At 39.1% G+C, this 23,414-nt stretch overlaps 1 protein-coding gene across 7 annotated transcripts in view; it reads right to left on the bottom strand.

Annotated features, from left to right (window-relative positions):
* The window catches only part of si:ch211-63b16.4 (kinesin heavy chain), a 64,485-nt gene that overhangs the window by 26,714 nt on the left and 14,357 nt on the right, over nt 1–23,414 (bottom strand). For 6 of the 7 annotated variants that reach the window (XR_008397041.1, XR_008397040.1, XR_008397039.1 and 3 more), the window contains 10 exons: nt 23,203–23,359; nt 22,221–22,298; nt 20,417–20,606; nt 19,240–19,859; nt 15,819–15,914; nt 15,658–15,705; nt 15,262–15,502; nt 14,125–14,251; nt 13,028–13,163; nt 9,235–9,306 (listed from right to left, as the gene is read on the bottom strand). Coding sequence is in view for 1 of the 7 variants with exons in the window: in XM_017476033.3 (XP_017331522.1) it covers nt 13,031–13,163; nt 14,125–14,251; nt 15,262–15,502; nt 15,658–15,705; nt 15,819–15,914; nt 19,240–19,859; nt 20,417–20,606; nt 22,221–22,298; nt 23,203–23,359 (1,690 nt within the window). In the remaining 6 variants the exon portion in view is untranslated. Of the gene's footprint in view, nt 1–9,234; nt 9,307–11,673; nt 13,164–14,124; nt 14,252–15,261; nt 15,503–15,657; nt 15,706–15,818; nt 15,915–19,239; nt 19,860–20,416; nt 20,607–22,220; nt 22,299–23,202; nt 23,360–23,414 lie in introns of those variants that run through there. The other variant, XM_017476033.3, reaches the window with a different exon arrangement.

Genomic DNA, 23,414 nt, shown 5'->3' with positions numbered 1-23,414 from the left:
CCCAGGGAGCATCAAGCATCAGATGAGGTACACTCCGTACATGGTGCCAATCCATATCAGATCACAATCACATACACATTCGGACACACTACGGACACGCCAATTCGCCTACCAATTCTTTGACTTGGGGAGGAAACCAGAGTAACCGGAGGAAACCCCCACAGCACGGGGAGAACATGCAAATTCCACACACACAGGGCAGTGGCGGGAGTCGAACCCCCGACCCTGGATGTGAGGCGAATGTGCTAACCACTAAGCCACCGTATACCATATATATATTACTAAAAATGTATTAAATATTTTTGTTTTAATTTTGACAGGTGAAAATTGAAGGTTTGATTTTCAGTTCAGCAGCAAAGAAGGCACTGTCTTTACATTTTCAACTTAAAGGCTTGGTTTCTTGTGTTAAAATGCAGAAAGGTGACATTTGGGTTTGTACTGAAACTAATGAAAGGTTAAAATGGGTGTATTAATACTATAGTGTAGGAGGAGAGCTGAGAAACACTGAGCTATAGAAAACCTTAAAGCCTTGAGACACACACCAACAAACCCAGTCGCTAGAATGTTCTTTGCCATGTAAACCAGTTCATTTGGTTCTTTTTTGAAGCACACTTAAGTAAATAGCTAGCATTACAACACAAGGCTGTTTAAGGTCGGCATATTTTGGGCTTTATGTTTAGGTTTAATGCTGAAAGAGCAACACCAACACGCTCTGTTCAAATACAGAAAGGATATATTAAGGCCACTTATTATAGGTCTCGCTGCCTGTGTGTCCTTTGCATCAGTGATGCTGTGTGAATATATACTTATGTAATCTTTTTGGAAGTGACATATCATGATAACTGTGTCTAACAAAGGATGTGGTAAAAGCAGCTGTCATGTTTTGTAGATAAGTGGAGCAGCGGTTAACATTTCACACGAACACGTCGTTTTACAGAAAGCTAAAACAGTAAGGCTAGAAGGGTCGACGCCGCTCTCGCTTTACAAACCAAACAGAAAGAATCTGAAAAGCCTCACGCGCACATACACAAACACATACACAGAAAGAGCCGACCTTTCCTAGAAATGTAAACATGGATAAAGAGAGAGATAAATTAGCCCACCGCTTAAGTTAAACACAATGTCTCTCAACCATAAAAGGCGATATTCATTTGATTTTGGGGTGGGATCGCTGACACGGCTAATGTTGACCTGACCTGACTTTTGATGCTGATACTTATAAGGAAAGACTGAATTGTCCAGGCTGTGCAGAAGAATATTGTGATCTGTGGTCTCACTGAAATTCGGTAACACAAGCCAAGAAACACAACCCTGATCAGAGACCAGTAGTCGGTCATTTACTACTTTAACCAGCACACGAGGCTTAAAACCTAACTGGAAGACACGCATGTATGTGGATCGCATGCAGGTATTAGCTTAGATTCTGAGCTACAACCTTTTCTAGGATCTTTAAGATAACGAGGAGGTTTGACATTGTTTTATAGTTTAACAATCCTAAAGACTATGATGCTCATAATGAACATCCTTTCAGCACAATTAGCACTGGTTGACATTTTATAGTACACAATACTGTGGTAGAGTGAGTGAGTGAGAGAGAGAGAGAGAGATAAAGAGAGAGATGGATAATTAGGCTTCTAATTACAATCTTCAGCAGAATGGATTTGTCCCGCGGTGAACCTGGGCCATCACGGATACACACTGCATTGAGACCAGCATTCACGAGATCTCAGATCAGTAAAGGTCGACTGGCTGAAAGCCTCTACCAGGGAACCTTTTATGCAATAAAAGGAGAGGAAAACAAATTATTTTTTACCGCAAGAGATGAGTGGGTGCTTGTTTGGAACAGAAACCCCAAAGGGACAGTGCTGTGTGCGTATTTTTTTTTGTATACCAAAACACAGCGAGTGGATTAAATGCCACTCTAAAGTGACATGGGGTCGAAAACAGTTATACAAACGAGAAAAAAAACCTTCATGCATGCAAGAAAGAGAAACAGTGAAAGAGAATACATGAATGAAATATGAGAGGTATGACATCGCTTTGTCTTTAACGTACCTAATTTGACTATTCGGCTCATTTTTAAGGCCTGGTTTGTGAGCTGCTATATTTGAGCATATTTGCTATTACTTGGTTCCACTTGGCCAGGAAATCAGTGATGTATGAGTGGTTTGTCACTGCTTTCTGTTCATCTTCCTGAACACCTGCTCAGGCTCGATTCCTACCACCAATTATAACAGACTTTGTATTAAAAATATAAATGATATAACGCGTTCAGTTTGCTGAAAAACAGTTAGTTTGATGGCGTCTTCTAAACGATCATTAAATAAAGCAATGGCTTTCAGATCAGTCATCAGGCAATCATCTGAGCGGGACCTAAAGAGGGTTGAGAACGGGCTTGAACGATGGTTTGAAATCTGCTATCTGGCTGAGTGATCATTTGCTGCCAAGATTCTTCATTCTGTCATTACTTTACAAGGGGAAATGGCAGATTTGGATAAATTTGAGCTCAGTGTAAAGCAAGATCAAGAATGGATTATGTTAATATATAATATATTAATATAAAGAAAGGATGCTCTCAGCTTGACTACATATGCATGTAATGCTGTACACAGCCCTGTGGTTTCTTTTCCTTTTTTTGTCTACACACCCACCTCTTCTATTCTAAGAAGCCCCTTGTGTATGAGAAAAAAAAAAAAACGGAGATGTGGGTATGCACCTTAGAGCTAAATGCAAACTGCATTTAACCACAGTAAGTGCGCTGAGTACAATATGTACAGCCTGAGTGTTTACACACTGATACACATGCACATATTTACACAGTTGCAATCAAAATGATTCAACACCCATCGCAAATCAGGTTTACAGTCGAAATGTACAGACTTTCAGCTGTTTGTAACGAATAAATCAAACAAAAGCAGTTGAAAGTGGTTTCAAGTGGTTTCCCCAAATTCAACTAAAAATGCAACTTATAATGACTTCTCCAGTTTCAAAATTATTCACCCCCTTGAATAGAATCCCTCCCAACAGCACAAATATGCAAAACAGGTGTTGTCTCAAGCACAGCTGATACAATTAATCCAGGGCTTCATTAGCTGCACCAGGTGTGCTTGAGCTGGAACACATGAAATACCTGAACTGGCTAGGGGTAGAAAATTGTGTGAAGTAGAAGAAAATTCGCTCAAAATCATATAAATAAGCCACAGAAGTTTTGGGATTCTGTTCTGTGGAGCGATGAAACTAAACTGCAACTGTTCTGCACGATGGATCTGCGGTATGTCTGGAGGAAGAAGAATGAAGAAAGAACACTCTGTCCACAGTCGAGCACGGTGGAGGCCGGGGATGCTCTGGGGCTGCTTTGCATCCTCTGGCACTGGAAACCTGCAGCGTGTGGAAGGCGAGATGGATTCATTGAAGTACCAGGAAATCCTAGGAGAAAACATCACACCATCTGTGAGGAAACTGAAGCTTTGGCATCATTGGACCTTCCAACAGGACAATGATCCCAAGCATACCTCAAATTCCACCAAGGCTTGGTTGCAGAAGAAGTCCTGGAAGATTCTACAGGGCCATCACAGTCACCTGACTTGAACACCGTAGAAAATCTCTGGTGGGATTTGAAGAAGGCGGTTACAGCACGCACACCCAAGAATATTACTGAACTGGAGGATATTGCTCATGAGGAACGGGATAAGATTCCTCAGGAAAGCTGTCAGAAGCTGGTGTCTGGTTCTGCATCTCATTTTCAGCAGGTCATAACAGTAAAAGGTGCTCTACTAAGTACTAAAGATGCTTACCATGAAGGGGTTGAATAATTTTGGGACTGGAGAAGTCATTATAAGTTGCATGTTCAGTTGAATTTGGGGAACCCCAAATTTTAAGCATTCGTTGTGTTGAACTATTTCAATTGCTTTTGCTTGATTTGTTCATTGCAAACAGCTTAAAGTCTGTACATTTTGACAATGAACCTGATTTGCATTGGGGGTCGAATACTTTTGATTGCAACTGTAATAGAGCAAGGCCTGTTTACTCAAAGTGACCTCCCAAAGAACAGAGACTCCATTCAAGCCTGGATTTAAACAAGAAAATCTCAGTCTGGGCTATTGAGTGTACAAACATAGTCACACATACACTTACTCCCTGTTGTCCTTCAGTGGCACAGTATTAACTATTATGTAAGGAATAAAACCCTTGGGGGTCTGTTGGAAAAAAAATAAAAAATCAACAAAGGAGCTGTGTGATGCGGTGATGCTAAATGGAGTCACTGTTACCATACCCAAAGTTGATTATTTTCCAGTAACAGTGTTTTATTGCTCTCATACCACAGCAATTTACCAACAATAACAATGTTTTATTTATTAAAGAACATCTTTCTTTTTTCTTTTCTTTTTTTACATGTTTATACTTATATTTCATGTTGTAGAACATATGCAAAACAAGCCAATTCCTGTTACTACATATAACCATTAAGCATTTTCCAGGAACACTTTCATAACTAAGCATTTCCAGTCAAAATTAAGTTCTACATTGTTAATCTGGCAGTGGCAGCTCAGCAATTTTAATTAGCTGCGAGTTTAAATCCCAGGACTGCCAGAGAGCCATTGTTGGACATTTCAACATAAAGCTTCAGCCTCAGGGACACACTGATCTCCACACTTGCCTGTCTACCATCCAAACATTAGCAGAATGTTAGGACTGGATTCTGTCTAAGGTATACATTTAAATGGTAAATGGCATATATATATATATATATATAGAGAGAGAGAGAGAGAGAGGGAGAGAGAGAGAGAGACTTTCCTGTACCAGAAATGTTAAAGTTACAGCTGTATGTATTACTGTTACAAAGTGCTGACACTGGAGACTCCTTCAATACATGTTAAATAAACTCCTTACAGAAAATGTCACCATATCGACGTTTTTAAACAAAAATTCCACATACAAGTCTCCACGAACAAGCTGCTTCTACAGAAACAATAACTTATTAGACCGTATGCATTAATATCAACCTGTGATTTGCAGCTGCACTACCGTCAGAGCTGCTGTTATAGAAAATTAATCAACACCTTCAGACTGAAACAACTGAGAATTCAACAGCATTCCAGTTATTAACCAAAGGTTTCAAGCCTGTGCGAAAATGTCTATGTTTTAAAATAAAAAGCAGGACTTTTTGACTGTCTTTAGTGGTGTATGAGAATATAAGAACAAACATTTATGTTACCACAATACTGCATTGCAAACCAACATTAAGACTATAGTGAATTTAATCTACACAGCACTAAGGTTTCTAATGTATCTTATTTTTTAGGATACATTTTCTCATCTAACCCTGGATTACCTCATCTATTTGTAGTCATTTCAGATTATTTCAAAAACCAGGCAGAGTTGGTTTTACTCCTGTGCATTTATTTCTTAGATAATATACTTGTTTGAGACTTATATTTAAAATATAGGTATGCCTGATTAATGCCTATAATGTTTACAGGAAATCCACAATAATCCTACTCACGAAATACTAAAACGTATTGTTATGAATTTGCAATTGTTTTCTAGTATTAGCTTGAAAGTTTTGGTTACTTGGACTGTAAATGGAGGGACTGAATTCTCCCAGGTTTCATTAAAAATGTCTTCATTTGTGTTCCGAAGATGAACGGAAATCTTATGGGTTTGGAAAACCTAAAGGTGAGGCAATCGTCTAATCATAGTATATAAGGAGCCTCCAAAAAAGGTCTAGTCCTTCAAGAGCAAGGATGGGTCGAGACTCGAGAATCTGTCAACAGATGCGTCAGCGAATAATCCAACCCTTTGAGAACATTCCCCAAAGACAAATCCAAGGTAGGATTTTGGGCATTTCACCTTCTACAGTGCACAATATAATTAAAAGATTCAAGGAATCCGGTTAAATCTTGGTGTGTAAAGGGCAAGGCTGAAAACCACTTCCGAATGCGCGTCTTCTCCGATCCCTCAGACGTCTTAAAAACCGCCATGAGTCTGTAATGGATATCCTGACATGGGCTCGGGAATACTTTGGTAAACCTTTGTCAGTCAACACCATTCGCCGCTGCATCCACAGATGCAAGATAAGGCTTTATTATGCAAACTAGAAGCCATACATCAACACTGTGCAGAAGCAGTGAAGTACTTTTGAAAAGGCCTTTGCTTTGTTCAATATACAGTAATTCAAAAGTACTGTCATTTTACATGCACAAACAGGCGCAGAGATCAAGAACATGGTACAAGCCTTTCCATTTCTGTGGTCCAATCTGTCTACCTGTGCTCTAACAAGAGCCTTTAGCTAGCACGTATATTTCTGACTGACAAGTGAAATCTGCTACTGCCACCACTGCTTGCGTGTTTCAAAGCATTACTACGTCAGCACCCAATTCAATTGTAGTAAATTGCATTACTCAGGTTTTCTGAGTAATGGCTAACAGAATCGTGAGAACAAAAAGTCCAGACAGGGGTCACACACTAGAAAGTTGTGCTTAGGAGAATTTTCTGGTTCAGCCCTAGATAACGAGGTCTATTTGTGGAAATTGTTGATTATTTAAATGAACAAGTCCTTCATCTTAATTAAGCTCTTTATCCTGGACAGGGTCGTGGTAGTCTATCCTAGGAATACTGAATGTGAGGAAGGAATATACCCCAGATGGGATGCCAAACCATTGCAGGGCACACCAACACATACCATTTAATGTAACCAATCCACCTACTTGCATGTTTTAGGGAGGTGGGCAGAAACCAGAGACCTCAGAGGAAACCCAGATGAACGGGAGTGCAAAAAAAACCAAAAAAAAACAACAGAATTTTCTTTATTGTTGCTGGTGTATTGATTGGGGGCTAACTAACACTACCAATAGTGACCTTGATACCAAGTGTCTCAAGTCACATAAAACACAGCTGTTAGCATGCTGTTGTCACATCGCAGTGTTATTACATAGGGTGGCAGTTATCTGTAGATTCCTTGTAGATTACTTATGAAACACAAAAAAACAATTAGACTAGGGATTACTTTCATAACACCAAATTAAATTCCAATCTGGCGCTGGCAGCTCAACAATTTTAATTAACTAACCATGAGTTAAAATCCCACGACTTTCACAGAGCCATTGTTTGGCCTTTCCACATTTTCACCCACAGCCCCATGGGAACATTCTCCACACTGGCCTGTTCACCATCCGGTCCTTAACTCGGTGCTCGGATTTGATTCTGTCTAATCATTGTTCGATTCTACGTGACCCTGAATTGAACTGAGTTGAATTTTTGACTGCTGAAGGGTTTTTTTCTCTCAGTAATGGTAGCTGAGGTTGACGTTGCAGTTACAGTAATGTATGAATAGAAACAAAGTTGGAATTGAGGAAACACTGCAAAATACGGACGATGAAATTCACTCTCACAGTCAACAGTTGAAAGAGGCAAAAGGTTTCAGTGTGTTTGTGTGTGTGATGTCAGAGTGCCACAGTGTTTACAAGAGTCTTCGCATGTATACTGCATAAAGAATTCTCAAGAAAATATAACCAATGTAACCAAGTTAACCTTCTGGGGATTCTCTGCCATATAAATCAATGAAATGAAACTTATCTTGCTTTCATTTCTGTGACGTGAACCTTCTGAAGTAACGAGGCCACAAAGGCATACTTTACTGTAACTCTACCTCTGTTTAGACATGATTGTGTCTCCTTTGTCTTTCAGGTACAGTATAGGTACATGTCTTATTTCGACCTGTGGCATCTGTTCTCCTCACTGGGGCACGTGGGATTGTTTTGTCAGAGATTCGTGCGTCCAGATGTCCAGATTTGCACACTTTGTACTGTATGGATATTTTTTGTCAGAGTTATCCAAACAAACTGGATGACTGGAAACTTTAATTGACATTCCCTTTGGGGGTAAATATTTGCTTGTAGTTCCCTGGTTACACGCCACCCTGGTGGACGAGCATGCCTAAACCAGTGAAACAGCACTCCCTTGTGGACATGCTTTGATATTTTTTCTAATCTGTAGGAATTACATGCAGTCACAGATCTCTTTAGTTTTCCAAGCATCTGTATCTATATTTAATCTCAAACTGGCTATGTTCCCCCCACCCCCAGCCTAAGCATGAATAATTTTATGCCACCAATATTTGGTTTTAACATCCATCCATCCATCTTCTACCGCTTACTCCTTTTCGGGGTCACGGCGGGTTTTAACATTTAAAAAAAAAAAAAAAAAGGGACTGAATGGCTTGGATGGAGGAGAAGATTGTAGAGAGCCTTATCAAACACAACCGAGATTTGACAAATTCAATGATACTGGTAGATGTTAAGATGTCCGCAGGTGTATCATTTACAGATCCCTAGTGTCTGTGTGTAAGAGAGACAGGACGTAAGGACAGAGTGACTGTCAGTCAAAAGATTAACTTTCCCAGAAAAAAAGATGAACTTTCCTTGCAGATTTGCTGTAGCAAACACATCAGCACAATATCTCCTGAACCTCTTAAAGGCCCACACTTGTGTATCACATACAGACCATACATCGTCCCTAAATACCTCATTAGTATTGATCTGCTCTCCCAAATTTGATTCCTACAGTAGCATTAACCTCAGTAAATTGTTGACTCTTCTTCTTATAATTAGACATTCTCTGTCTCACACATTCACACTGGGCCAGACTTGATCTATCCTTTAAAGCCTGATTTGTGGTGAAATGTCTCCTGGCTATGTCTGTCTGTTGAAATCCATCTACTTCACATTTAAGTGTTTTTCCATCTCCTAATCAACTGAGTGCTGGATAACACTGCTTGGTCATTTGGCATTGCTGGGAATACGCTAGAACATAATTAATATGTGACTTCTCTGGTATTCTCTGAGAACATACACTCCTTAAAGGGTTGGTCTTTGCATAATACAATCAATTTATTTCACTCATATCCCCGATCCTACTGTGTGTACATTTTCCCAGAGATATACTCTTCTTGGTATATTGCACTGTTTTGTGTATGCTTATATTAAATGCAGGTGGTGTGAATGTATGTAAAAGGCAGTAACGCCTTCTGTAGTTACTGGTGTTTTACAAAATATAATGTGATAATACAGATCCATGGTAAAATATCAATATCACTGATGAGGATGTAAAAGGATTGCACAAGTAGATGAGTGGTTTCTCTGAGATCTGAGATGAACTAAAAGGAGCATTTTGAACCAAAGATGAACTTTTGTGTACTCATTGGACTAAATAACTCAAATGAAATAAGTCTTTAACCTCTTTGCTCCTAGGCGGTGTCCTTCCACTCACATGGACCCTGTAGCTGGAGGCCAGTCAGCTCCATGTTCTCTACAGAGATGAGAGCAATTACGTTTTCAGTCTAGCTGATTCAGAGCATCATACAGAGGTATTAATGGCGTTCGAAAGAGTTTTAATATGAAGGCAAACTTTAATTTTTAACTATTAGAATCACATAAATATATATATAGTTACAAATAAAATAGCTTTCACTGTGCCCACTCTTTACATTTTTTTCCCTACATTCTTTTGAATGTCCATGGAATAAAATAAAATATTAGATGCCACCCACGAGCGTACCTTCTTCCATCATTTACTCATTTGAATGACCGTGTAATACGAAGCAGTGTGATAACATGAAATTAAAAAGGAGCTTTTATGGCCACGGGCATTGTTTCGACTCAGGATAGCTTCATTTGCTGCTATTGTTAAGCAACTGTTTGACGCCGTACACAACAGCAGTTTGCCTTTGCGTGTTCGCTGAGAGTAGGCTAATGATTAAGTGGCAGAATTTGGCCAATAGTTGCTGCAAGCCTTTTAATATCGACCGATTGTTGTGCAAGAAGGCGGAAATTACAGAGAGGGGTTAAAGCAATGCAAACATGCACACACATTATGCAGTATTAGACCATACGCGCATCATAACGAAATTAAAGCCAAATCATCTGACATGTTCTCAGATTTTTAAAGCCCGGCCGGACGCTTTTTTAAGGTCCGAAACAGAGGACATGTCCGGGAAAAAGAGGACATATGGTCACCCTAACAAAAGCATTTCAGAGAACAATGTGTGTTCATTTCCACCAAATTGAGACATGTGAGCAACCTCCTGGTGTATGTGTATTTGTGTTAATTTCTACCGAATTAACTTGTACAAATGTTATTTGCGCTTGCACCAGGAGGTTGCTAACGTGAGCCACAACTGGCAAGAGAGAACCAGAACTATAATCAAGCAGCTGTCTATATTGTGTTATGTCAAAATATAAATTTCTTTTAAATGAAATTAAAAAAAAAAAAAACCTGATAGTATTCCCATTTTTTACAAAATGTACGTGTAATCTGATTACTTTGTTTTTTGACGTAACGGATTACAGTTACCAGTTTTTTGTATCCTGATTATGTAATGCCGTTACATGTGTTCCGTTACTCCCAAAGCCTGCACATAGGCCAAATTCCCTTAGTCATTCATAACAATGGGTAAGACCGAGGAATGTAGCTGTGATGTGCGGCAAAAGGTCATTGAGCTTCACAAAATGGGGCGTGGCTATAAGAAAATAGCACAAGCACTGAAAATGTTCATTTCCATAATCAGGGCAATAATTAGGAAGTTCCACTCAACTGGAAATGTTATGAATCAATCTGGAATTGGACGTGAGTCTATATCGTCTCAACACACTGTGAAGAGGACGGTTCGAGTGGCCAAAAAATCTCCAAGGATAACAGCTGGAGAATTGCAGAAGTTAGTTGCGTCTTGGGGTCAGAAAGTCTCCAAAACTACAATCCGAAGTCACCTACATCACCACAAGTTGTTTGGAAGGGTTTCAAGAAAAAAGCCTCTACTCTCATCCAAAAACAAACTCGAGCGTCTTCAGTTTGTCAGACACTACTGGACCTTCTAATGGGATCGGGTTCTGTGGTCAGATAAAACCAAAATAGAGCTTTTTGGCACACACAGAGAGGTAGCCATACGGAAAAGTACCTCATGCCCACGGTTAAATATGGAGGTGGATCTTTAATGTTTTGGGGCTGTTTTTAAGCCAGAGGACCTGGACATTGTGTTAGGATACATGGCATCATGGACTCTATCAAATATCAACAGATATTAAATGAAAACCTGACTGCCTCTGCCAGAAAGCTGAAAATGGGCCGTGGTTGTATCTTCCAGCAGGACAATGATCCAAAACATCATCAACATCAACACAAAAATGGCTTACTGACCACAAAATCAAGGTCCTGCCATGACCATCCCAGTCCCCTGACCTGAACCCCATAGAAAAGCTGTGTAGTGAACTGAAGAGGAGAGTCCACCAGCGTGGACCTCGAAATGTGAAGGATCTGGAGAGATTCTGTATGGAGGAACGATCTCAGATCCCTTCCCATGTATTCTCCAACCTCATCAGGTATTATAGGAGAAGACTCAGAGCCGTTATCTTGGCAAAGGGAGCTAGCTTTTAGTCTATTAACTAAAAGAGTGCCAATAATTGTGGCACACACACACACACATATTATATATAATAAACCTATGTTGTGTTTGCAGTTGTTTGATATCCATGAGAGAAGCGTATTTTTGTGAATTTTTCAAACAAAAAAATCATGTTAAACAGTGAAGACAATTTTTCACAGCCTTCTTTGGTCACATTTATCAAGGGTGCCAATATTAGTGGAGGGCACTGTAAAATAAATCATATGAGACTGTTACTCCATTTAGGTCCTATTTAATTACAGAAATAACGATAATTACAAGTTCAGTTACTCAAGGATTCTGAAAGTCAACTGAAAACTAAAACAACTTAACAACTTTGGGACAATTCAATAGGTTCACGTGAAATCATAAATAATAAATATAAACTCTTGCCGCAGTACCTAATAAACTTCTGGCATGAATCACATTTTGCATTTCTGTTTTCCTTTAAAAAATAAATAAATCAAAGAAATGGTAAATTCATTACATTGTATAAATTACATAAGGAATAATGAATGAAGAATAGCTGAAATGCAGTGAGGAATTTGTTTACGGTGACGGCGTGCGTAACTAGCCAACATCGTTCTCTTCTGTTACATGAAGTGTTAGTATGTCCCGGTACTTGCGTACTCTTGTGCCACACCCACAAAATATGTACTTTTTCTTCACAAAAAGAGTGCATACTTTTAGTACATAGTACAAGTAGGTGAATTGGGATTAAGCAAAAGTGTTGCACTAAGAGAAGAGTTACTGTACACCACATAGCCAAAAGTATGTGGACACCAGACCAGTCCAATATTCAAGAGTGATATTCCTGATTTAGTCCCTCATTGCTGTTATAATGTGCTCCACTCTTCTGGGAAGGCTTTCCACTAGATTTTGTAGCATGGCTGTGAAGATTTGTGTTCATTCAGCCACAAGAGCATTAATGAGGGCAGGTACTGATGTCGGGTCAAGGAGGTCTTGGGAGCAGTTGACGTTCCAGTTCATACCTAAACTTTTCACTGGGGATGATGATAAATGTAAGGGTTTTTTATCATTCTCTGCTAGTTGGACAGGAGATGAAAAACATTGGTGTTCACTACACCAAAAACGAAAAGCCGCATAATCTGCCTGTCATGGATGCCTGGCCTAGTGATTTGTCCAGCCCTGTAAGTATATGTACAGGAGGAAGTGCTCTAAATAGGTATGAGAGGAAAAATCTGCGTGAGGCTTTTTTTTACTGGAATTCCAATAAAAAAGGAATTACAGTAATCAAGACAAACAGTTATAAAGGCATGGGAAAGTCTCTGCAGCTTTTTCTTTGAGCAGTATTACCAAAATGGAAGATAATATGACCCAAAAATAGCATTTAAATAATAGAGGACAGAGCCGAGGAGCGATCCCAAGGGAACACCCCAGTGTCACAGTTGCTGCAGATGTGTGTCTGCCACAAATCTGTAACACCAACAGCCAAGAGACAGACGTTGTTATGACAGGAATTAAGGCATCAAGCATTGAGATCAAGATGGTATATCTCACATCACAAATAATCTTGTTCTAAGCTGAAGACACAAATTTGCTCGTGTTCTCCCACCACCACAGAAAACACACCCTTCAGTCCGAGTCTTCCAGAGTGAGGCCACATTTTTTGAGTGTGCGTCTGACGTACGGCATGGCGTCCTGCAGGAACCACTCTCTTTTGTACAACACCAGCATCACGTCCAGCAATAGACTGTGCTCCCGTCTTCTACATACACACATACAAAACAAAATCTTACTGGAACAAAACACTTAAATAAATAAATTAATAAATAAATAAATAAAAACTAAATCATATCAACAAAGTCTATGATGTGCCTTTTAAAATGTCAGAATACATACATAAAAATAAAAATGCCTGGTACATTAATGCGACTTACATAACAAAGAAATATATGCAGTATATACTGTGTGGTCTAAAACTTTATTTGAAGGGTATCAACTCCAATAGGCAACTATAACACATATATAAGCACTGAATACAAATTTTATATAGCAGAACTTATATCAAGCTTTCGATCAAAAACCAGAGAGATGATTTTTTTTTATGAAGTATGCATTATGAAGTATACATTATTAAGTATATATTAATAGCTTTGTCTTTATTTATTTTATTTATTTTTAAGTATTTGTTGTATTTACTTCTTACAGCAGCATGAAACCGAATACGCTTCACAGGAAGGGCTAGTGGTCCATTTAAATTCAAGCATCATTTCAACAAAATTTCAGTTAATTAATTTTATCTATACGGATCTGCAATGCCCTCAAGCTAAAGTGTTAGTCGAATGTGTTTTTAGTCGATATGAACTAAATAAATTGCAAGATAAGCATAAAAATATCACAGTAACAATCTCGATCTGTAGAGATCTGGGTTCATATATGATAACTGAGGGGGGATTTTTTTTCTCCTTCTTTCTTTCATGTAAAGAAACATGAAACTTCTGTCGCTTCACACGCTTTGACTTCATTAATAATCCAGCATCACTTTATTTTATATGATTTATACAATGCTTATGAATGTGTTATAAAGGCCCTTCAAAAAAAATTTGTTTAGTTGTGTGAGAAATTTGTTCTGTGTCTTATTCAGTGATTTTAAACTCACATGATTAATGATCTTTTCATGTCTGTATGTTCTTGAATGTGTGTGTGTGTGTGTAGGTTATACCCACAGTTGTTTGTAGAGGCTGGGTTTGTGGAGTGTTGGTTCACAGCGGCAGGTGTGTGAAGTCGGCTCAGGTGGTTCAGTTGATTCAGGGAAGCCAGAACATGAGCTAAAGCAACACTTACTCCCTTTATCTTCAAAAAAAAGAAAAAAAAAATCAATTACAAGGACATAATTTCATATAATATACAGGATAAAATAAAAAAACAAAACTATAGATTTCAAAACTTAATAGAAATACGTACGTTTACAAACTTAATTTTTTGTAGTAGCATGGACATTATATCAATACTGTATTTAAAAGCTACAAAATTGTATTAATAGTAAATTAGTACAAATTGTAACTGTAAGTAGTCATCGTACTTTGCTACTTCCCACCCCTACGAGACCCACTGATGCATGCTGGGAGTTTATAGAGTTCACAATCATCATTATAAGCTTCTTCCTTCACCGTCATCATCTGTATCCATCATCTTCATCATAATAACCTTCATCATCATTATAATCATAACCTTTATCCATCATCTTCATCATCTTTATCCATCATCTTCATCATCATCATAACCTTCATTATCTCCATCATAATAACCTGCATCATCATAACCTTCATTATCTCCAACATCATCATCATAAACTTCATCACCATCTTCATCCTAACTTTTATCGTAATCATAATAATTATCATCATAACCTTCATCATAATAAACTTCATCACCATCTTCATCATAATAACCTTCATCATCATTATAATCATAACCTTTATCCATCTTCATCATGACCTTCATCATCTTTATCCATCATCTTCATCATCATAACCTTCATTATCTCCATCATAATAACCTGCATCATCATCATAACCTTTATCCATCATCTTCATCATCATCATGACCTTCATCTTTGTCCATCATCTTTATCATCATAATAAACTTCATCACCATCTTCATCATAACTTTTATCATAATCATAATAACCATCATCATAACCTTCATCATAATAAACTTCATCACCATCTTCATCATAATCATAATAATTGTCATCTTCATTATAATAACCTTCATCATCATCATCATCATCTTCATCATAACCTTTGTCACCAGTGCGTGTGTGTGAGGTGTGTGTGAGCATGTGTGTGTGTCCCCCTCACCCTGAGGAAGATCACTGGTGCACTCTTGACAAACACTGTGTGACACAACAAGCATTTCCGTATTAGTGGTGACCGTGTGTGTGTGTGAAGAGCGTGTGTCCATGTGTGAGTTGTGCACATTCGTGTGTGTGTGTGAGCCGTGTGTGTCGGTGTTGCCATTGCAACCAGAGCATGGTCTGGAGTTGGCTTCTTTCAAGAGGGCTTCAAGTCTTGCTTTTAGTTCTGCATTCTCTAAACAAACCTGCAGGGGGCAGCACAAGCACACAGAACCACACACAAACACATACTTTGTGTTAAAAGGCACTTTAATAAAAAATAAATAATAAAAAAAAGACAAAAACATAAATGCATACACAGCATCTAAAACAAACTTAAAATGTGCATTCATTTACATACTTTCTCATAGCAGCTTTTGGTGTCATCTATGTGAGAGAGCAGCTCAGCCTGCAACACAGAACAATAACAGTGGAAACAGCAATTAAATTAAACAGTATGGCTTTAATACAGAGACTGTGTGTTTATTAAAGCTGGAAATGAATCAGTGGAGAGGTAAAAACCTTTTCTTTATGGAGCCGTGTGATGGACAGAGCCGCACTCTTCCTCAGCCCTTCATACTCCTTTCTGATGCTGTGCAGCTCAGACAGTAGGCTCTCCTAAAACAACACCGCATTCTTGAACTCAGATAAGTCTAGAATCATTGAACTGTCCTAAAATAGCACAGCTTTACTGAATTCGAATCAGTTCATAAACATTAAACCATCCATTAAAATGCTCAGCGTTTCTAAACTTGGATCAGCCTGTAAACAACAAACTGCACCAAGATCCCCGTCTCCTAAAACACGAGAGCATTACCGAACTCATCAGTTTATACATACTAAAATCTTACAAAGGAAACACAAAATGACAATAAATAAAACAATACAGTCTAAAAATGAATTATTAAACTGAGATCAGTCTGGATATAACTCTTGGATCTTGACGGTAATGTTCCTGTCTCTCTTCAACTGTGTTTGGACTAGTGCAGTCTGGGTAAAGCCCTCTCTCTCACTTTGCAGTTTTATTTGTGTGCAAGAGCTTTTGCTTTCTGATACATACTTATACACAAACACGCAACACCACTCTCAGAGGCTACTCCGTTAGACACAAACAAAGTGACAATGAAGAATTAGGGTGTTTTCACATATAGTTTTTTTTCAATGCACCATACTCAGTCCTGTTAAAGTGGACCGGAAAACGAACTAGCCGCAAACACTCTCAGTGCTTTTGGTGCTCACAATACAATTTGACTCAAAAGGGGACTGAGTTCTCTTTCTGGAAATGTTTGTATTGATGAGATCTCAGACCACTTGGTGTTCACGCTAACGCCTTTACCATAGAGAATATGCCATTCAGAATGGTTGCTTTTACACACCGTATACTTACATGTAGAATCCCGGAAGGAACTGCGGCGTATTTCATCAAAGATAGTGGCTGTAATAGAAGTTAAGCCTAATACACATATTGTCCAGAGAAACAGGACTTTACGGACAAATGTCCTTCATAAACCGTGCAAGCAAAGTGCTTCTGAGGCTATTTGTACATACATCTGATGTATATAGTTCGTAAATACATCTGATAGTCTATCTAACATTAGACGTTCAGTACAAACTAATGAATAATTTAATGGCTGTAAGTCATATAAGACTTAGGATAAGACTAGGCAGGACACTGTTGGGTTTCTGTGTGTAGAGTATCGTGACTCTGTGTTTAGCTGCTGCTGAACAGGGTGATGGGAAAGGGGGAGGGGTGTGAGCCCCCTGCTGGGCAAACAATTCACACCTCTTCACAATAACACTGATAACGAGATAAAATGGACAACACAACTAAAGCTTTTTTATTATTATTATAGTAAAACACTGTATATAACTGCCACAACAACATTATAACATTTAATCTTAGAGGGCTAGGTATAAAGAGAAATACTTGTTTGTTTAAAAATAAATAAATAAATAAATTCTTAAATCCCAGAGTGTTTACTTTCATACGAGTCATGAACCACTACTGTGGAGTACATCACAAATAAATCCAATGCTGAACATGGGCTCCCCAAAACAAATTTTTGGCCTCAGGTAAAAAGAGTTAAAGTGATGAAAACCTCAAGGTGCTGATCTAGGATCATCCAATATTGACAGAGAAAGAGCAAAAGGTAATGAATAAGAGTGTATGGACACAGAGAGCTGAGCCTTATGAATAAAGAGAATATGGGGATGAATATAGAGAGAGCTAATCCCAGGAAGCAAGTATGTATAGACAAAGCAACCTGATCCTGATAGATAGAGAGTGTAAGCATAGAGAGAGCTGACTCTAATGAATATGACTGTATGGGTGGTCTTCATGGCCAGTGAGAGCTGATAGTAATGAATCAATAGGTATTGTTCCCCAAACTGCTCCTCTGGGATCTCCAGACAGTCTCTTGGCGATCAAAACATCTGAGCCAATTAAAGGTCTTGAAGGACCAGTTTTTTAAAAACTGTGTCAGAGAGAACTAATCCCAATGGCTGAGAGTGTGAACAAAGGAAAGTTCTGCACATGCTTAAGTCAGTTTTTTGGGGCACCACGTTTTGATTAATCAAATAACCTGCGTGTAGTTCACGTATATGTGTAGTTTATAATTTTGTCCATTAAAAAATTCGGTCCTCGTGATAAGCTGATGTTTCTTCCAAATGTCCTCTGCGCAAAAAGAATGAAACAAACTTTTGTGGCCTTTAAGGAGACAATATTATTAATTAATTAATGAACAGTGTCATATTCATCTATCTGATATTGACTTTAAATACTATGCCATGTTCTTTTGTATTTTATGTATTTTTAGCCTAAAATATCAATTTCAGCATTTTCAGTGTCTACAGGCTTTATACTGTTCCTCGCTTAGATTAGAAAAATGGGCCAACGCCATGCCTCGGTCCATCCTGCACGACTGAGCAGCGCTTAAATCTCTCATTCAATTCAATTTGTTTCAATGCTTTTAGATAATGTATAATGCTTTTTAACAACAGACATTGTCACACAGCGTCTTTACAGAAGAAGATGGAGATTTATATTAAGATCTTTAATGAGCAAGCGAGAGGCTTTACATCTGAGGTCTGAATACTGTTGTGCGTAATTTTTTTTTTTAATTAAGTCCTTGCGCATGATTAATTAAATATGTCCCTGTTTGCACAGCAAGAGCAAGTCTTATTCTTATGAATACACATATGGATAGGGAATGGACAGAAAAAAAACTCATCTTAATAAATGTGACTGTACACACAGACACAGAGAGAGAGAGAGAGAGATGTGAGAGGGAGAGAAAGAGAGAGAGATGTGAGAGAGAGATGTGTGAGAGAGAGAAAGAGAGACATGTGTGAGAGAGAGATGTGAGAGAGAAAGAGAGAGATGTGTGAGAGTGAGGGATGTGTGAGAGAGAAAGAGAGAAAGAAAGAGAGAGAGAAAGAGATGTGAGAGAGAGATGTGAGAGAGAGAGAAAGAGAGAAAGAAAGAGATGTGAGAGAGAGAGTGAGAGATGTGAGAGGGAGAGATGTGAGAGAGAGAGATGTGTGTGAGAGAGATGTGTGTGTGAGAGAGAAAGAGATGTGAGAGATGTGAGAGAGAGAGAAAGAGAAATAAAGAGAGAGATATGTGTGTGTGAGAGAGAGAGAGATGTGAGAGAGAGAGAGAGATGTGTGAGAGAGAGATGTGAGAGAGAGATGTGTGTGAGAGAGAGAGAGAGAGAAAGAGAGAAAGAAAGAGAGAGATGTGAGAGAGAGATGTGTGTGAGAGAGAGAGAGAGAGAGAGAGAGAGAAAGAGAGAAAGAAAGAGAGAGATGTGTGTGTGTGTGTGAGAGAGAGAGAGATTGATCCTGATATGGAAAAAGAGAGACGATCCTAATGAATAAGTTTGTATGGACAAAGCTGATAAAACATGAGTTCCTTTAGCTGGATGAACTCCTGACTGTTTACCTCAGTGTTTTTTGGCGCCTCTGTTACTCCATGTGAGGTGCTGATAGATTCCTTTCCAGTCGAGTCATTCTCTTTATCTCCCTCCCTTTCCTCTCTTCTCTCTCTTTCTTCTTCTCTTTCCCCCTCCTTCTGCTCTGTCCCTCTGAACTGCCTTCTGTCATCATTACCCTCTATTTCAATCTTGTCTTTTCCAATTTCTCTTTCGTCTCCCTCTCTACTCATCTGTCTCACTTCGCCTTCAGTCTTTTTTCCGTTCTCGGTTTCATTACTTCCAGTCGCTGTCTCATGTCTTCCGATGTCGCTCTCTGCTCTTCGCTTGTCTTTCTCCACTCTTCCGCTCTCTCTCTGCTCTCCTCCTCTGTTCTTCAGCTCTTTCTCCAGCTCTGTCACTCTCTGGCTCAGGCTGTCTCTATCTCTCTTCACCTGAACGATAAATTTGTCGTACTCCTCCCTGATCTTTCGTTCCTGTTTGCAGTTGGAGCACTCAAGGAGCGGTGGAGGGATGGATGAAGAGCCGAGCGAGGACGAAGGTTTCTCAGCAGAGCGACGGCGAAGGGGCTCCGCAAAAACAGACCCAGAGAGGCATCGGGAGAGTGGGATGGCACTTTTCACGACACACTCTGCAAGAGAAAAAGTACACTAAGGAGTGCTTATAATAAAATACAGAGGGGAAAATGCAAACTAGAGCCTTCCACTGACCTAATATTCTGATTTATTTACACTGGAATCATTTGGTTGCGATTTGCTCAGGTAATTACATCTCTAAAACCATTCAACTGAAACTCAATCACAGAGAAATACACACAACACGGAAATCAAATAAACAATGAAAAAAAAACCCAATCTGCATTCTCTTCTGATTTCAACCGGCAGACCCTCCGCTCACAGGATGTTTTTTTTTGTTTTTCGCACCATTCTGTGTAAACTCTAGAGACTGTTGTGTTTTAAAATCCCAGGAGATCAGCACTTTCTGAAATTCTCAAACCAGCTCATCTGGTACCAACAACCACGATCAAAGTCACAGATATCACTCCCCCCCAATTCAAGCTCTTGACCTGTATCTGCATGAGTTTATGCATTGTGCTGCTGTCACATGACCTTCTGATCGAATAACTGCATACGCGAGCAGGTGTTCTTATTAAAATGGATGATGAGTGTATGCTTTATGCTTAATTACCATCCACTGCTCCGGTCTTTTCCTCTGTAATCCGAGAGCTGCAGCTGTGATATCTACTCGGTTCTGGTAGTCTGGGTTTCTCTAGGTGTGGCAAGAAGCAGCGGTTCTCTGAAATCTCCAGGCTGCGTCTGGGTTTGAGCTGAGTGAGAGGTCCTGGACTGCTTACAATAGATGGCAAGGAGGTCTGAGACTGGACCAGACAGAACAGGACAAGGAGAAAATTAAATCGCTGAAATTCTGTTGTTATTTTTAATTATGTTATGTTTTAAGGCTTCGGGTTGCACAAGTACCGGACTCTCTATTGGGCAGAACTGACATTAAAAAGTGTGAAGACCTGCTCCTGTACATCCTCCTAACCTTAATTACGCAATCCCTGAACCCTATTTTATACAATTACAGTTTCAACAAATGCCAGTATAATATATGTAGTTACCTTTTGAAATGAAAAATGATGAGTAATAATCTTTAGGAAACGGGTTGTTGCTGGATCTCTTTGTACTCTTATATATAAATGGATTATATTGTAATATATTCAATATACTCTGAAATATAAGTATAATATATTGTAAAATATATGCAATATATTACATTTATCGGTCTAACTCCCTACCTATTTCTCCAATCATGTTCTTCTGCTTTAGTTTGCATTCTGGTTGTTGTTTTTGCTCTTAATCTGACTTCATTAGTGGGAAAAACATGCCCTTCTCCTGACCGTGGTTTAATATACGGGTTAGGAAATGTCTGGGGGTTTTTTTTGTCCTGGTGAGTCATCCCTGTGATGCTTTTCGATTTTGAGTGAGATGAGATGAAAGAGTGTTATTTTGAGATCTGCCCACAGGAGAGAAAACAATATAAATGACATTGACAGCTGCTTTAAAAATAACCCTCATACAACTTCCTGTGTTTTCATTAAAGCCACTAGTTAGAGTTGAGGAAGTTTATGATAAAGTTCTTCTACGGGAAGTCTTTTATTTAGCATGTTCAGAACTAAAACTGAGATGTCTGTACTTTCTGTACTTAGCAAGCAAAGCTATTAAAATCCAAACTGAGGTTAAAACAACTCCCTAAGTTGCTAAGTTGTCTCAGAAGCCCCTGTTCAACGTGCAATTTTATGCAGCGATTCAATTTTAATTACTCAGGAAGGGATTGAGTGTAAATGCAAGTCGCGTCCTGGGAAAACTGTCACCGTTATAGAGACCTAGGGATCACATGCGAACGGAGGCTAATAACTTAGCAGAAAGGAGGATCACATCACAGAAGAAATGATAATATAAGCAAGAGTCAGAGAAACAATGCTCAGAATGCTCATAATTGCACTACACACTCTGCAAGCCTTTGCGAAGAGAAACAGAGGCAACAGGGTATTAATAACCAAACGAATTAAGGGCTGAACATAGAACAGGTGAACACATTAGAAAAACAAACCAATGAGAAGACAAGGGTAGGGACAGGACTGGAACCAAAAAGAAAAGCGATAGTGCTTAAGACGTTGGACTTCTGGTCCTGTGTAATAGGACTGTCAAGCTAAATGTAAATGCCTATATCCTGTTAAAATACCATTTGATAATGGTAAATACCATGAGAAGTATCAGCGGACTTTGGCTGCCTTAATGGATTGGATTAGGCTGTAGCACATCATGAAGCAATCAATATCATGAAGCAAGTCAAACTTAAGCCCAGCTTCACCACTCCTTTGGAGACATTTCAAAAGAAAAGTGCTATCTCAGACTCACTTCTTCCTGTCCCTGTAAAAATGTACCGAGCAGGAGCGAATGTGTAAAACTGATTAAGCATCAACACTTACTCGTCCACTGACTGGTGGGAGGATCTGTGTTCGAGTCAGAAGAAGACTGTTCTTCTCTGCTGTCCACATGTTTTGTACCTAAACAGGAAAATACAATTCGGTTAAATCGAGTCCCTGCACTTCTGAGTGTTACACTGCCAGGAAAAGCGTACTCTACAGGTAAGGTACATGCATTTTTTTGCTTGCTTGAAAATGTGAAAATTGGAGAGGAAAAAAAAACTGGATTTATCAGAAAACTTGCCTTGAGTGTTGTCGCTGTTTGCAGGGCTACCAGACCGATAAAATATCAAACTTTTTGGCTATCTAACACAAGACTAGGCTAGTTTGGTGTTGCTAGCAAAGAGAGGCACAATTAAACTATCACTGTATGGGTTTAGCTGCTACAGTGCCTTGTAAAGTACATTAGCTGTCCTTATGCTCTGCTCATATCATATTCACGTAACTTGGAACTCATATAGACATTTACACACCTTGTTTTCCTGCTCAGCATGAGAGGATGTCAGTGTTTCAATTTCAATCCGTTTTCCTCCTTACACTAACTGACTGTATGAGCTAGCGTTCAGCAGAATTCTGACCAGTCAGCCAATAACACACGACTATTTCCACGTAGTTTCCTGTACGCTCCGTCTGATTGGTCTAGCGTCCGTTCATTGAAGATAAAATACAACACTCCATTCGCTGAAGATACAGAATTACAACACTGATATCGTCCTTTACTGACCTTCAGTTACGTAGTGACAAACAGCTCAAAGTGGAGAATTATTCGGGGCTAAAGAATAAACCAGGTTTCGCCCCTGCTCTAGGCCCTAAATACGTGTCATCACCTCCTGTATCCTGAAATGATCTGTTGTTGTTTTTTTTTCTGAGCGTGTATAATAAAAATACAAGATTCTACAAGTTGTAACCTGCATGCTTTTGTACTCATAATTGCTTCGAATGTTGTGTATGTACTGGTCATTAAGACAGAGCTGTGTTTGTGTACCTGTGCAGGTGTGTAGCGGATCTGGGAGGTGTGTATGGGCCGTGAAGGTATGTTCAAAGCCTGTGCAGCAAACTGCAGGCAGCTCATAGTCTCCGTGACGGACGACGACTGGGTTGGCACGGTGACCATAAGACACGTCCGACAGTTTCCTCCAAGACTGTACCAAACGCAAAGACAGACAACTAAGATAGAGCTTCATACAACAGAAAGAA

The sequence above is a fragment of the Ictalurus punctatus genome, chromosome 9 (assembly GCF_001660625.3).
Source record: "Ictalurus punctatus breed USDA103 chromosome 9, Coco_2.0, whole genome shotgun sequence".
Lineage (NCBI taxonomy): Eukaryota > Metazoa > Chordata > Actinopteri > Siluriformes > Ictaluridae > Ictalurus > Ictalurus punctatus.
The sequence above is the reverse complement of the archived record's forward strand: the minus strand, read 5'-3'. Positions and strand labels throughout refer to the sequence as shown.